Source organism: Lucilia cuprina, chromosome 4 (genome assembly GCF_022045245.1).
Source record: "Lucilia cuprina isolate Lc7/37 chromosome 4, ASM2204524v1, whole genome shotgun sequence".
NCBI lineage: Eukaryota > Metazoa > Arthropoda > Insecta > Diptera > Calliphoridae > Lucilia > Lucilia cuprina.
This window is the reverse complement of record NC_060952.1, coordinates 3,380,168-3,397,900: the sequence shown is the minus strand read 5'-3', so window position 1 is coordinate 3,397,900 and position 17,733 is coordinate 3,380,168. Positions and strand designations below refer to the sequence as shown.

The following is a 17,733-nucleotide window of genomic DNA, read 5'->3' as shown; positions in this document are numbered from 1 at the left end:
AAAAAAAAATAAAAATATTTTTTTATTAAAAATTGTTAAACAACCGATTAAATATTATTGTTGTTGTGGCTGGTTTGGTTTTATTAACAAAGTTTTTGTTAAGAAAATTAACTTTAGTGAAATTGTAAGTTTTAGCAAAACTTTTCAATTTCTTTAAGAAATTAATTTTATTAATTAAATGTTTTAATTGAATTATTTAGCATTTTGTTTATTTGTTTGTTTGTTTGTTTGTGTTTGAGTTTTGTTTCGTTTTACACAACATACCTTGAGCTGCATTTTTGACGGCGGTTGTATCCCTATAAGTGCCATTAATTATTGCTAATTCCATCAGTTGACGTTTCTTAAGCTCATCTTCGCCTTCCGCTTGCTGTTAGTATCAGTTTTGAGTTTTGTTTTTTATTTTTTGAGATTTTAAAAAATTTTGTTTTGTTTGTTTTCAGGTTAAAAAACATTAATTTTGTTTTTGGTTTTTTTGGTCAGAAAAATAAAATGAAAATAAAATTTGTCAATTAATAAAGAGGGTTATTTGAATTAAAAAAGTTTGTTTTAATAAGAATTAGATAAAAAAAAATAAGGAACATAATCAGCACAGCTGGGGTTTTATTAAAAGTGTGTTTTTAAGAGCATCATCTAAAGAGAGAAACTTTGGTTATACTTCGTTCAATAGACATAAAAATGTCGTTATATTTTTATCACAAGATCTTTGACAAAATTTTTATCTTTAGTGGAACAAAATTGAAGTTCAATTTCTTATTAATAATGATATTTTAAGCATTTGCCTCTCTAATGAGAGAAATTTGGTTTAAAATTTATTCAAAATAGAATAAATTGTTAATAAAAGTTAATCAAAAGATCATTTTCAGGAAGGATGATCTTAAGTTTAACAAGATTTTAATATTTCAATTATCACTCTCTCTAATGAGAGAAATTTAATTTGTTTGTGGCCTCAGTTAGGTGACTGGTAGACGGGAGGTGGTTGGTTCAATTCCACCTGAGGCACTGATTAAGAAGCGTACAACAGGCCCAATAGAGGCCTAGGTGTATTTTTTCGGATTTGATGTATATTCATTCTCCTTTCAAACTAACTAACTAACTTCGTTCTTTATTCTCGATGATATTAAATTGAATTATATCTCTCTCAAAATTGATAAATTAAGTTTATTCTTCATTAAATGGGATCAAAAGATCGGTGATACTATGATCTTCGATTAGTTAGTCATCTATCTCAAGGTTGAGAAATTTAGTTTATTTTTGAGTTATATAAAACTAATTGTCAATAATATGTGTGATCAAAAGATCAGCGATACTAAGATCTCCGATCAGATAAAATTCTTATTAGACATTATCACTAGTAAGAGAAATTTGGATTATTTCTCTTTCAAAATACAACAATTTCTCCATAAATTGTAACCATAAGATCACGTGATCTTCAATTGAAATAGATTTTAACTCAACATTCTTCTTAAGCCCAAAATAATAACCACTTTTTTTCTTTCTCTCTCTCTTGCTGTATACTCCATAGAGAAGTTTTAAAAAACTAAAGTTAATTTTCATATTAGATTTTTAACTTTAGTTTTTTAAAATCTCCCAAAAACACTGCTATTTATAGATTTTTTGCTTGCATTTTTGTTTTCTTACACTCCTTGCAACAGTTATTAGCATTAAAATTAATTTGTTTAAAAAGAAATTGTTTAATAAAAAACAATAATAGAAAAAAATAGAACAAAAATCACAAATAAAAGAATTTGTTATATTACTTTTGGTTAAAGTTTAATGAGTTTCAGTTAAAATTTTAAAAATAAACAAAAATAATTTTTTAAAAACTTACCGGAATGAGTAGTTTTTGTACTTCAGCGACAGCTTGACTTAATTTGATTTTGGCACGGTTTTCTGTATCTTCGACGGTAATCAAGACATGTAATTCATCTGATAAATGTTCCCAATTGGGTTTGCCTCTATTAGCATCTTCCTGTTAAGTAAATGGAATAAAAAAGAGAAAACTTAATTAATAAATTTGTTGCAGTATAAAAGATTTTTTAACAAAGTATTGAAATTCTTTGTTACAGCTGGTAATTGCGTTTTTGCTTTAAACCTTTCCCAGTAAGGGAAGGAGGAAGGTATTCTTTAAGTATTAAACTCTTGACATTAAAAGAAACCAAAGAAAAATTTTATTTTTTTCCTTTTTGAAGTCAATTAAAATATTTTTCTTAAAAGGTATGTTTTTGAAAGGATTTTAATCTTTCTCAAAAAAAAAAAAAGAAAAATCTGTTAACAAATTTCTTACCAGCATTTTGAGGAAAATAAATTAAGCTTAATGACTTGTTATGTTATTTGTCATACAAGTAGTTTATTTTAAAATAATGTTAAAAAACATTTTCCTTCTTCTACATTTTCGGTTATAATATAAAATGGATTTTTTACAAAAATGCTTAAATAAAAAGAAATAAATTTAATTTCCGAAAGCCACCTCCCAACCATTTAGTGGTGACAAAATAAAAAAAGCAACTTTTTATAGAGAATATTAAGTTTAATGTGCAAAAATACAGCAGCCGTCAGTAGGGGAGGGAATTATACAAATAAAAATAATAATTAATTTTTGTATACATCTGTGCAGTTTAGCATAAAGTGTGTATAGATAAGTATGTACGAATGTATATGTGAGACAATAAAAAGTATTTTTTGGCAAGAATTTAAAATAAAATAAGAATGAAAATATTGTTTACTAAATTACATTTCTATAATAAAAAGACTTTTCCTGTAGCAAAATAATTTTTGACACTATTTCTTGACACAACAACACTTTTAGAGAAAAATCAAAATAAAAATATAAATCAAAAATAACAGCAAAAAAAAAACAATTGTTGTAGTAAAAATATCTCAGCAAACAGTAGGAAGACGAAACGTCATAAGCATTTTTAGTAGATAATCAGATAATTGGAAGACAAAACTTCATAAGCACTTCTGGAAGATAGTCAGATAAGAGTATATACATATATATCTTCCATATGTAAACGTTTAAGTCACTACTGGACGATAGTTGAAAATTTTGACACATTTTATAAACAAAAAAGTTTAAACTTTAAAGGCTTTTTATATTCTGAAAAGAACGTTTAATCCACATCTAGATGATAGTTAGAAGTCACTACATATTTTTTAAAACAATGTTCCTTGCTTTCACGTTACAAACGCCTGATACCAAATTGACACCAAAGTATTTATAATTGTTGTCAAAAATGCAACATTTCGTTGTCGAAATCTAAATTTTATACACATCCGTTTTCTAAATTTTAAGCTCACTATTGACAACGTATTTTAGGGAAAACTTTTCTACCGGTTTTTCCCTCTGTGTACGTGTAAGTCACATCTGAATGAATTGTTATCATCAGATAGTATACGTTTAATTCACTTCAGGATGATAAATAGAAGACACTAAGTATGTATTCTAAAAAACAAAATTCTTTGCTTTCGATTTACAATGTTTTTCTTATGTACGTTTAAGTCACTTCTATATGATAGTTGGAAAATTATATACATCATACAAAAACAAAATCCAAATAAGATATCACCATCTGGAAGTATACGTTAAATACACTTCTGTACGATAGTTAAAATAAAGTTTCCTAATTAGGAACAGTAATTCCCAGCAAAACATAAAAATTTTGGCGATGAAAATTCACGAGTAATTTGAATTCAAGTTTTTTCAAGGAAGATGCAACTACAAGCCGTGATACACGATTGTCAGATCTTACAACGTTGTCAGAAAAATGTTTAGAAAATGTCTAATAATCGTCTGAACTTACAAAGTTTCTTTTGCAACGTTGTCAGAAAAAGCATTAACTAAAATATTGCAAGACAAAATATGTAAGTTGACAGCATTATTAGACATTTTCTGCGCAATTTTTCTAACAACGTTGTCAGATCTAACAACCGTGTATACATAGCATAAGTAACTGTCGCTTTCCCAAGTGTTTGCAGGGGAAAAAGGAAAATATAAGAAACATCATGTGCTTGTAGTAGTTGACAGGTTCACAAACCATCAAACACTCTTACAAAAATTGAGCACACGAGTAGGTGTGCAAATAAATTTTGAAGAAATATAAACACCTTTAAAAATAATTTTTGACAAGATTTTCTCTTGTATAATTTAAGCAACAATAACAACAAATAAACAAACAATTTGCTGACAGTTTTCTTGGTTGTTGTTGTTGTGGTTATTGTTATTATGAGTGCATTTTTATAATTGTAATATTTCTTTTATATATGTATGTAAAAAAATTGTGTTTTCAAATTTTTATAGACTTGTCATTCACCATAAAATTTAAATTAAAAAAACATAAAAAAAAAATATTTTAAAATTTTTTATTTTGAAAAATATTCAGAAATAATAAATATTTTGAATGAATAAAAAAAGGTTTAAGTAAAACTTTAACAAGTAGAAATAGAGGAGAAACCTATACAAATGTTTAAACGTTTGTACATCCGTTTTTGTTGTTTCCTCTTTTGGTGAGGCACGTTTTACAATACAAATAAGATAGGGAAAAGATTAAATGCTACAAAGGAAAACACACATGTATAAATACATACATAAATATGTAAGAAGAAAATAAACATTATGTATGTATACACAAATGTATTTATTCGTAAGTAAACATCACCATCTTTTTGTAGGCCTGGTTGTATACACTTCAGTGATTGGCCTTCGGAGAACAAGAGATTACAGTGTGTAACAAAAATTACGATATGTAAGAATTTCCAAAGTTACAATGTCATATGAAGCTACTTTAAATCATTGGATACCTTCTCTTTTTGCCGACCACTGATATGTATACTTTGTATGTATTGATAGTATATATACAATAATAACTTACATACATTTTAATATTTATGCCCTTAAATTTTATTCCACACTGTATTTTTGGAGTAATAGGTGTTGTAAAAGTAACAAATTTAAGGTGTAAATATGAGTATTTTAGTGTTTACCTATACATATGTATTTTGATTGTATAGTTTTCATTCTCTTTCCCAACAAAATGCGTGAGTATTTGTAAGTTAAAGAGATAAACAAAATTTTTAAAGTTTCAACATTTGTTTCATGAAATGCAATTTGTTATTTATTGGCAAAAAAGCAACAATAAAAACTATATTGCATTTGTATAGGTATTGTTAACATTAGCTGTTATATAGTAGATGTTGCACTTTTTACTGTTATGTTTTATTTGGCCCAAAGACAGGACTGTAAAATAAGAAAGTCTTTTTGAAACTTAAAGTATTCGAAACAAAAGCCCTTTAAGTGTGAGGCTAAGCGTGTTTTTTAGGATTCGATGTATTTACATTGTCCTTTCGAATTTTGACAACGCTTTGTGTTATTGCAACAAAACATTGTTGTCATTTCGATAAAATAAATATGTTGCCCCTTTTGAGATGTCAATGAATACATTCTTTTGCTATACAGTTTAAGCTATAAACAACAACATGTTATGACTCTTTTTCACTTGTTAAACTTGCAACACAAAACAATATAATTGTAAAAAAAAGAAATTCAAGTAAAAGTTATTGGCACTATAACAAAAATATGTCACATATTTAGTCAGTTGAAAGAAGAAGAAAAAATGTAAAATAAAAGGAAAGTTGGTAAGTTTAAAAAATTGTAAAATTTACTAAAACAAATTAACTAAAAATCCTATAAATATTATTAAATTATATAAAACTTTAAACAACAAAAATTTTTTTTCTACTAAAAATTTGAATTTTTACAAAATGTTTTGTAAATTATTGAAAATTTTTATATAAACATATCTAAATAATCAAAATTATAAAAATATTTCTGTAATTACCTCATTTTTGTGTAAAACGTGCTAAATAAAATTTGTGTTTTGTTTTTTTTTTTTTTTCAAAAACAAATTTCTTATAAAATTTATGATATATTCTTGTAATTTTTAAAATAATAAAATAATTTAATGTTGTATATTAATCTTACGACTTCTGCGAAATTGCAAAGTGTAATAAAGAATTAAAAGTTGAGAAAAAAAGGCGAACATATTTACACATTTATTCTGAACAAAAACTAAATATTTTACTAACAACTACAAATTGTATTATATTATTTTAGTTGGCAATTTAAGACAATTTGCTAAAAAGGAGGTGTTTTACTTATTTTAATTCGATAATTTATCTTGTACGTTTAAGTGAACTTTCAGCTTTAGTAGAATCTGGCAACACTTAAACGTTACATACATATAAGGAAATAGAAAGTGAAGAGGGTAAACTCTTGCTTACAAGATCATTAAAATTTTTAATGAAATTTGTTTTAAAAAAAAAGAACAATAACCATCTTATTAATTTTGACCACTCATCCACCCAGTTGACAAACTAAATATCCAAATTAAAATTTCTTTATAAAAAAATAATAAAAATGAAAGAAAAGTAAAAACATTTTTTTATGAGTTTGAGTGGGTGCAAATACAGAAATGGCAACAAGAAATATTAAAAATGTCTCATTTCATTTTCTGTACTTTCTTATGAATTTTTCTCGTTTTCTTGAAATACATTTCCAATTTAATAACTCAAAGTCTTTAAATGCATTCAGCCATTTTATTTAGTAATACTTGGAAAATTTGCCAACAATTTTTCTTTATCGTTGGCCAAAATAGAATTTTTTTGATGAGGGAAAATTTTGTTAAAAAAAAATCCGAAATAAAAATTAAATCAAATGATTCATAAATAGTCAAGAATTAAGAACATTTTGATATTCAAATATTTAATGATTTTTTTTTTTTCATTTTCATTTTTGGTTTTTAGTTTATGATGTCTTATTCAATTTGCTACAGGATGCTGATTGAGTGTCAGTGTACATTTTCAAGCAAATGTGTTGATATACCTAATTTTTATTAAAATTATTTCTTTTTTCTTGCTCATCTTATAAAAATTGTTATAGTCGTAATTTTAAGAATATTTAATGAAAATTGACATTTTAAAAGAATATGGAAACGGATTTTAAAAAAGAAATGATGTTTTTAGGTGATGCATTTCCTGCTTAAGGCAAATATTTTATAATATAATTAATAATTTTTAAATAAATAATAATTTAAAAATTTAATTTTAGAAAAATAAATTTGTGTGCATTTATATATTTTATTTTTAAATTAGTTTAAAAGAAGAAGAGAGAAAAATATAGAAATTTAACTTTAGATCAGAGAAAGCCAAAGAGTTCTTTTCTGTCTCATCTCTCTTCCTATCATAATATGAATCAGGCATGGAAAATTCAGTACTAAAGTACTTTTTTCGGGATTTTTTCCAACTAATAAACTTTTGATAAGTAGTCCATTAACCAGTTTATAGTCTAGTCTATAGTTTGGTCTATAGTCTAGTCTATAGTCTAGTCTATAGTCTAGTCTATAGTCTAGTCTATAGTCTAGTCTATAGTCTAGTCTATAGTCTAGTCTATAGTCTAGTCTATAGTCTAGTCTATAGTCTAGTCTATAGTCTAGTCTATAGTCTAGTCTATAGTCTAGTCTATAGTCTAGTCTATAGTCTAGTCTATAGTCTAGTCTATAGTCTAATCTATAGTCTAGCCTATAGCCTAGTCTAGTCTATAGTTTAGTCTATAGTCTAGTCTATAGTCTGGTCTATACTTTAATCTATAGTTTAATATATATCCTAGTCTATAGTCTAGTCTATAGTCTAGTCTATAGTCTAGTCTATAGTCTAGTCTATAGTGCAATCTATAGTCTAGTAAATATCCTAGTCTATAGCCTAGTCTATAGTCTAGACTAAATAGCCTTCATTGTCAAAACAAAAGTAAAAGAACAGCGACTTTTTTTAAAAAAAACTTACCTTCTTTTTATCTCTCATTGATCCTTTGCCTCTGACCATAATTTTACAGCCTGTTTCTTGTTCCAACTGTTTGGCGGTCATGCCACGAGGTCCTAAAATTCTACCCACAAAATTAAACTGCAAATAAAAAAATAAAAAAACAAAAATAAATAAATCATATAAACAATACAAATAAAAAGTTTCTAAAGATTATTTTATAGATTTATAGATTCGTTACCATAATTTAAATGTCATGAGCTTTTTAAGTAAATGATTTATAAGTCAACATTAGATTTGAGACTTTTGAAATTAGACAGCAACAAACAGAAAACAACAAAAACAGAGATTATCTCGAAAATTGTCTAAACATTAAATTGAAATAATTGCAGACCAAACGACGTAACAACCAACATTCCATGGAAAATTCAAGGTTTTCTTGCAACAATTTCATATAAGAAAAAAAATTTAAATATTCAAAAGTGTTTAAAGTTAAAAATTGTCAAATTAACCTGTCACTGGAAAAAAAAGCAGAACCTGAGAAAATGCTATAATATAAATATGTATATGTACATAACATCTGTAAATAAACATATTTCAAAGTCGAAATTATTAATTAGCATGTGAAGTATGCTAAAATAATATTAAAAATTTAAACTGCAGGCCAAATACACTTAAAAAAAATTTTACAAAAGATATTCAAATTAAAAGCAACAACCCTATAAGATCCTTTAAAAGACAAATCGTAGTAGCTGATTCAAATAAAATTTTTTAATTTTGTTTTAATATTTCAAATTAATAAAGAAAATAAGTAAATATTTCTCTCAGTGTTTAATCTACAATAGTTATACCTATAGTGACGAAATTATAATATTGACTGCAACAAATAGTAGAAAAACCAATCATAATATGACCTGAGGCCAAATGTTTTATATTGACACGATATTGTATATAATATCGTGTATTCATGAGTTTAAAAACAAACCGCCTACACGGAGCAAAAATTAACACAACAACTACAAAAACAGCAAAAATATATAAATACAAACATCGATGACTACAAATCAAATTGTAATCGTTTGCTACACATCAATTACTCACACTGCGGCTGGCTTTTGCTGATATGGTGAAATCATTGAAATTATATTAAAAAAAATTTAATAACATTTTGTGAGTTGTGAAAAAAAAACAAATAAAATCCCCATATAAATTATACCACCAATAAATGAATTCCTAGTATGTATTTAACCTTTATGATACGAAACACGCATTTATTAGATACTTTTCCACATACAGAAGTTAAGATTTATATCATTAAATAAATGCAAATTCACAATAAATAACAGGCAGTCATTCAATCAGTAATGAAAAGGAATGTATTCATGTTTTAAGATTTCTTTAATTTTTACATTTTTACAAGTCAACTTTAAAGGAATTCAAAACTAGACTATGGACTTGAACATAGACTGGACAACAAACAAGGCTGTAGAGTAGACTTTAGACTACGCTATAACTTACACAATAGGCTATAGACTATACTATAGACTAAACTATAAACTAGACTATGGACTATACTATAAACTGTATTGCAATTTTCCCTAGAAGGAAGTTGTTGTGAACAATTCATTCACAATAGTTGATTTCGTATGGAACAACTGCTCAATGTTTACAAAATTCAATCAACAAATTTCCCAACAGGGTTTTTCTCGACAAAAAAGTAAGTGAACGAAAAAAGTGGAAAGGGAACACGTGAAATAATGAGTGCCAATGGGGGTGATGATTTATTTGTTCCCTATTATGACTGAGTTATTTTTGTTAAAGAACTAATTCCTTTCAAGCACTGCTAACCATTACAACAATGAACCATTGATTTTCATACTTCAAAAAGATGTTGCATGACAGTTGTTTTGATTATTTTCTGAACACTTTAAGCATGTCATTCTTAACATCAAACACAGCATAACTTGTGTCCAGCTGGTGCACAGTGGGGGAGTTTTAACAAAAAAAAATAATTTAAAATTTTTGAAAGTCATTTAAAACATATGAAATTGAAATTTGGGCAAACAAAATATTAAGTATATGTTTCTTAAACTTAGGCTTTATAAGTATAACCTCGAGAGACTCTCTTCTTACCGGGAGTTAGAAAAATTTCTTCACACTTTGGCGAAAGTTATTTAACAATCGAACAAACAGTTTAGAAATTAAACAATTTCTAAATATCTTAATTCCAAAACTTCTCCACTGTGCAGCATTGCATGCTTTAATAGTAAAATATATGAAGATGTGTGCAATAGTTTAGGATTGTTGGCAGCCAATTTAACAATTATTATGATTTGTTCTTCTCTTTTTTTTATTTCGCTAACAATCAATCATTTAACTCTAGTTTAAAAAAGCATTTACATAAAATATTCCACACTTGACACGGCGGCAGTTTGTTTTATTGAATGTGAGTGATTTCAAAGCGATTATAATTTCAAAGTAATAAAAAGGAATTCAAATTAAATTTGAAATTAAAAAAATACAATAATTAAATCATCATTTGATTAATCAAAATGGGTGTGGGGTGTTTAAGTAAAAAAAATAAATAAAAACCTACTGAATGTTTTAAGTTTATTACAATTTAAAAATTTTAATAAATTATTTAAACTAAATCAAAACACACATAAATTATCGCCCTCAATATCATCAACGAATTAACAAAAACATTTGAATTGAATTTCAAGCCAAGTTCAAGCCACCCACTTAGCCAACTTTTTTTAACATATTTACTTATTTGTTTAATTTAATAATTATGTACGTTATTGTTTATTTTACAACAAATAAACCTGTTGTTTTTTGTTTACAAATCCCATAAAATCAATATTATTTTTTTAATCTATGAGAGTGTTTGAGTGTGTGTGTGTGTGTGTGTGTGAGAGATCAAGCTGCTGTTGCTCCATAACATTTACGTAGCTTTTTTTTTGTAGCACCAAAGATCAAATCAATTTAAACATTATAAGCCACACATTCTAACGTATTTCAATCAAAGTGTTTGTTGTGTATTTTAATGAATGCCATTTATGATGATCAAGCAAACGATATTTATGATCGTAGTGATGATGGTTGTATTTTAGCTAAACAATTGTGGCGTTTGTTACAAATTGAGGGTTAATGTGGAATGAATGCATCATTTGTTGTAATGGAACATTGCAATGAGGTAGCTTTACAATGAAACTAATTTTTGTAACTAGATGTAAAAGCGTAGAGGTGCAGTATTAAGTCTTTATAGGAGGTAGTGTTTTAAAACACGTTATATTTACAACATGTAGTTACCACAATATAGTTTATAAAGCTGAATTAAAACAGAACTAGAACTGAACTAGAACTGAACTAGAACTGAACTAGAACTGAACTAGAACTGAACTAGAACTGAACTAGAACTGAACTAGAACTGAACTAGAACTGAACTAGAACTGAACTAGAACTGAACTAGAACTGAACTAGAACTGAACTAGAACTGAACTAGAACTGAACTAGAACTGAACTAGAACTGAACTAGAACTGAACCAGAACTGAACTAGAACTGAACTAGAACTGAACTAGAACTATACAAGAATTGAACCAGAACTGAACTAGAACTGAATGTGTATAGAAGTTTAAAGTGTTCATTATGAATCATTTACTCTATTTATTTGCTTTATAGTTTTTTTTTTCTTAAATAAAAAGCGATAAAAGCAAAAACTAATCAAATTAAATTAATACAATTTATTGTTAAAGGAAGTTCGGTTCAATGCCTTAAAAAAAACTATATTTGTCATTAAAAATTAAAAAGACAAAACGAAGTATAAGCAACATGCATGATCCACTAATTATACTTAGAACTCATAGACAGACAAGTATCTAACAAATACGCTTAGATACTTAAAGTCTTAAGGGCGTAAACATTAATAGATTCTAGATACACAAACGGAAATGAATAAATATAAAAAATTATATAATTTCTTAATTATTTGGGTTTAACTAAGTATGTGTTCTTAAAAAAAATATAATTTTATAAGAAAATAAAATGTAGGAAGTTGTCTCTGAATTTATCCCCAAATTTTTATTATAAATTTAATTTTTCTATTCCTACAGCTATAATTTTCCACTTTTCTGTTGTTTAAATATGTTTGTGGTTTACCAAACTGCATTCATAATGAGTTGCAAGAAAAAAAGCTTGTAAATGTAACTAATTGATTTTTTGGATTCTTCCGTTTTTATTATTATTTGTTGTTGCTAATTTACACTTTGTTTACGTTGTTTTTGTTTTTTTTTAATTTTTGTTGTAAAGTTAATTTTTTTTACTTTTTGGCTAACAAAACTGTTATGAATGAAGTCATGGTTGTAAATCATGGTTGTTTAGCCGTCGATGGAATAAAGTACTTGTGATATGTGAATATAGTAAAACCAACCTTAAACTAAGCACGCGCCTTTAACACTACAACGAAAAAAACGGCTTAAAGCTGGTGGCATAATGTTGTAGTTGTTGCTTTAGGCCATAGCCAACATACAAAATGCATGAAAATACGGCAATTTGGCTGAATTATTATTCAAATATGGCTACGTGTTTAGGCCATAAGCAAGAGAGAGAAAGAGAAAAACTTTAACAAAGTCTTGTTAAATTATTAAAGTTTTTTAAATGTTTGTTTTATGTTTTATGTTTTCGGTAATTATGTCAGGGGGTCAAGCAGAACATTTTACCTGTTGTTAAACTTCTATTTTTTTAAGGAACAATTAGTACTTAACCTTGAAACATGTAAAGGGAAATTGTTTGTAGAACAGTTGTTTAAAAAAAGTAGGTGATACTAATTTTAAACTTTGGACAACTGTAGCTCATGTGAGAACAGATTGCCTATACCTGTTTTAGATCATTTTTAATATTTTTTTGTCTCTGTTATACTTATTTTAATAAAAATACCATTTGACATTTATCTGCCGCCAAAAAGATAATTACCTCGACTTGCTAACAAACTTAGAATAATAAATTATATTTTTATAGTAATATTAATATTAAAGCAGGATATAAAATGTAAAATAACTTCCCATTTAAAACTCAATTTTGCATACAAAGTACTGCAATTGTCTATGGAAACAACAGTTAAAAACATTTTATTCTAACACTTTTTTGTTTTCACGAACGTGTGAACAATAGATATTATCTTATAGATACTCTATTCAAAAAATAATAAAAAAAACAATAATACTAAAAACTAAAACAATCCCCAAATAGATTGTGTTAAATGCATTTGATGTTTAGAAAAAAAAAACTGAAAAATAAAACACAAATTTGCGGTTTAGATCAAAAACTCGCCAAAACATGAACATGAATGTCAAATAATACCGAAATGATGTAAATTTACACAAAGAATCAATTTAGTGTTCAAAATAAATCATAATAAATATTTGCGATGTTAAAATAAATATTACGATAATATTAAAACTGGTTGTAGTTATAAAAGTTATAAAAATTTAAATAAATATTATGGAATTTACAGATAATTTTCATAAATAATTAACACCTTAAGAAGATAAATTACTACGAGATTTGAAAAATGAAGCTACAAAAAAAATTTTGTTAGTCGTATTAAACTGCTTAATAAATAAGGGAAAACAAATGTTTAAAAGGTGGATATATTGGTCTGGTATTTGATTCTTATCATCACAGTTTTATTCAAGAATTTAAAAAATCAAATTTAAAATATTTACATAAACACAAAAAAGAAATTAAATAAAGTACTTAAGCTGCCACAAAATGTGTATTAATGAATTACTTAAAATAAAACATGACACCACCTGTTAAAATTACCCCCCTCTTACACAATTATCTTAAAAAAATAAAATTCTAAATCCCCACACGACTAACCCCCCTTGATCATGAAACTAAATATTTTGTTTGTTGAAATTTTTACAATGAAAAACTTTGCATTGGTCATTTTTAATTGTTCTTAATCATTCATTTAGTTGATTGACACATTCATAACACCGACAATAGCTAAGAGTAAGCAGCAGCTGCTGCTGTAATGACAACATCAGCTTACAATAATCAATGCAGCTGACGACTCTGCTGTAACTGCAATAATCCTAAAACCTTTTTTTGTTATATTTGTACAATTAAAACGTGATTCTAGTAAATGTGTCAGTTAGAAAACACCACCTTCTCTTAACAAAAAAATAAAACAAAAAAATATTTAAATAACTTGCAACGAAATGAGGCAGCAAGTATCTACATACATATGCAAATTTGTATCTATAGAAATGTTTTGTTTTATTTTATCTTTGAATTCGATTGTGTTATTTATGTATTTGCCAAGTTTAGCAACATTGTTAGCAGGTTGTTTATATTTTTCTTTCATTTCATTTGCAATATATATTTTTTTTAGTTGAAACAGCATCATCAAATAAAAATTCACATAAGAAATGTAAATTCTTTTATACACTTAATAAATACTTGTAATAAATTGTTATAATTTACTTTAAGATTTGCTAAATTAATTCAATGCACTGAAAGAAATTACTAGTTTAAGGTCAATGATAGAGCATATGAGTCAGACACTTGTTATTGCATAAATATCACTAATACCTGTCATATGCATGACTTGGAAAGAGTAAGGTAATGAAAGGTTTCGATACAGAAGATTAGACTGTAGATTATACTACGAACTAGACTACAGACTAGTCATAAACTAAACTATAGACTATACTATTAAATAGACCATAGACTAGATTATATATCAGTCTATAAACTAGAATGTAGACTAGAGAATTGACTAAACTATAAACTGGACTAGACTTTAAACTAAACTTTATTGACTTCAGTCTAGTCTGAAATCTAGGCTATAGATTCTATAGACTAGACTACAGACTAGTCTATAGACTGTAGGCTAGACTATAAACTAGACTTCAGACTAAACTATAGACTAGACTATAGACTAGACTATAGTCTAGACTATAAACTAGACTATAAACTAGACTATAGACTAGACTATAAAGTAGACTTAACAGTCTAGACTAGACTATTAACTAGACTTGACTACGATACAGTCATGTCTTTGGTCTAGTCTGTAATCTAGTTTGCAGTCTAGTCTATAGTCTAGCCTACAGTCTCGTTTATAAGTCTATTTTGAAGCATAATGCCTATATACTAGACTTGACTATAAAATATAGTAAATACTAGAATGCAGACTAGATTATAGACTAAATTATATACTAGACAATAGACTAAATTATAAAATCTTTTCGATATTCCTTATCAAGAGTTGAAAATTCAAAAAATTTAATTTCACTCTACATCAAAATCAAAAATACAAAATGAAATACTTTCTCAATAATTTCTTTAAGTGTAATAATTAAACAGATTATATTTTGTCATTACAAATTAAACACAAGGCATCATCATATCATATCAAAACAGTATCTGCGTGATAGATAAATTTCAACACAGTAATTTTTGAATTTCAAACAGATTTGATTTGAAAAAATTATATACAACGACAACAACAACAACAACAATAACGAAAGCAGCAACAGATCGTAATGAAATTATGAATCATAACAGTATGACTATATAAACAATTCGTAACACATTCAAAAAACTAAATATTTTCTAAGTAGATATTTTTAAATATCTCTAAGAGAAATATACATAGCTACAAAGATAGCTAAATATACTAGAGATATTTATACGTGTAGTTATGTGTATTAATACAAAAAAAAAGAACAGATGCGATATTTAGTTAAAGGGACAGACGGACATAGATACACACTTACAGATAAACAAGTGTATAGAATGGATGGATGGATGTTTGGTTGGACGGATGGATATATTTATATTATAGAATTTTTCAATTTAATTGAGCCGTTAAATACTCTAGACACGTTGACAATTGAATACAATAAAAACCAAACAACAAATTGCAACAAAACAAATGGTTACAATAACAACAACAACTAAAACATATCTACAATTACCAAGAGAGCGAGAGAGAAAGATTTGCATCCAATGAATTTTGTCTAAACCGTAGCTGTATCTAACAGATATAAAAAAATGCTGCTGCTAGTTTATGTTTAAGTTTGTGTATTGTTTTCATAATTCGTGTGTAATTAATGAATTAATTGATACAATTTTTGTTTTTGTTTTTTATATAAAAACTTTGAGGGTCTATACGAGGATGTGTTTCTACTATTAACATGACAAATTGGACAGCGAGCAATATGTCGACCGACGTAAAATGTTTTCTAGTTACTTGTTTGGATTGGTGACAAATTCACAAAACATTGTGTCAACTCTTTAATTTTTCTTAATTATATAAAATTATTTATTTAAATTAAAGAAATAAAAATGAAATTATTTTTTTACTAAACTAGAACTAACATAAAATTTAAATGTTTATGGCACATTTTTTGTTTTAAGCAAATATTTAAAAGAATTAATAAATTTTTAAAGAATTTCTCTTGACATTTGTAAATGTTTATTAATAAATGAAAATTGTTTCTTTGAATGACATTTTATCACCTTTGTTGTAGTTGTCATTACCGATTAACATACTTTTTAATGAGTAATACATACCTTTGGCATTACCTAGCAGCAGTGAATTAATGAATTGAACTCAAAAATGTTTATTTAATATATATAAATGTCATAATGCTATACTTTTTTTCGGTGAATGGTTGGTCACTCACACACAGTGATTTACCGTCACTCACCTCATGATTTATCTTGTCAAATGACTATGTGAGTATGTGTCATTTGGGGCAAGTGGGTGGTAATATTAAAAAATATATATAAATTTAAATCATGAAGAAATTCTACTAATTCAGCAAACAGTTCAGATGGAAAATATAGTAACAACAAAAAATTGTTTATGACAAAAAAAACTCGAAAAAATCATTATAATCTTAAAAATATAGCCAAACTATCTATATATTTTCAAAGTTTTCCAATTTTATCTTAACTACTATATTTTCGGCAGCCACTGTATACAAATTCACTAAATTCACAACAAAATTGTAATGCAAAAAAGTTGAATTAAAAAAAATATCTAAATTTTATTAGTCATTAAGACGACTGAAAAAAATACCTGCTAATTTTACACTTTAACTTAATTAGTGTTTTTTTGTTGCTTTATAATTATTCGTTATTTAGTCAAAAACAAAAAAATCTTAAACACACTGACTAAATCTATTAAATCATCCTTTGAAATATATTTAAGTATTTTTATAAAAACAAACCAACAAAATGAGAAAATGCAGCTACATATATAAATGACTTTCTTATTTTTTATTTCAAGTGAAAAAATGTTTTTAAACATATTCTTTTTTTAATATATAAAAATATAAATAAATCAAATTCCATCACAAAAATGAAACAAAGAAATTTTTTGTGTTAAAGAAGACATTAAAAAAAGTTTAAATGTTGAAAACAAATTTACTTTATAAATTTGTCAACACTTGGTGGGTTCCCCCCCTCAGATGTCATGATGTCGTCTTAATTTTTTATGTTTTTTTTTTTTAAGATATCTTTGTGTAAATTAGAACAAGTGCCTTAATTATGATTTCTTTTAAGGCTTTGTGTGCTTAATGTACGTTGCAGTAAAATTCTAAATCTTTTTAAATAATCTCAAGTGATTGTATTTGCTTTGAAGTCTTGGGGAAAGTTCATTATCCACCCCCTGCCTTTGATGTGGTAATAATTTCAAATGTCAATTAAAAAATGTTTGAAATAAAAGTATAAATTTCTAAAATATTTTGACTAAACTGTAGACTAGACTTAAGACTGTATTGGAAAATGTACTACAGGCTGTACGCAAGACTATGGACAAGAATAGAAACTAGACTATAGATTAGACTATATACCAGGCAGTACTATAGGACTTTAGACTAAGATAGACTTAAGATTAAAAATAAAAC

General features: G+C 26.5%; 1 protein-coding gene across 3 annotated transcripts in view; it reads right to left on the bottom strand.

Moving 5' to 3' along the window:
* LOC111690640 (protein held out wings) overlaps positions 1–17,733 on the bottom strand; it is a 73,601-nt gene that overhangs the window by 6,407 nt on the left and 49,461 nt on the right. For all 3 annotated transcript variants that reach the window (XM_023453171.2, XM_023453172.2, XM_023453173.2), the window contains exons 3-5: positions 7,834–7,950; positions 1,829–1,969; positions 265–367 (exon numbers count right to left, since the gene is read on the bottom strand). In XM_023453171.2, coding sequence (XP_023308939.1) covers positions 265–367; positions 1,829–1,969; positions 7,834–7,950 — 361 coding nt within the window. The remainder of the gene's footprint in view (positions 1–264; positions 368–1,828; positions 1,970–7,833; positions 7,951–17,733) is intronic.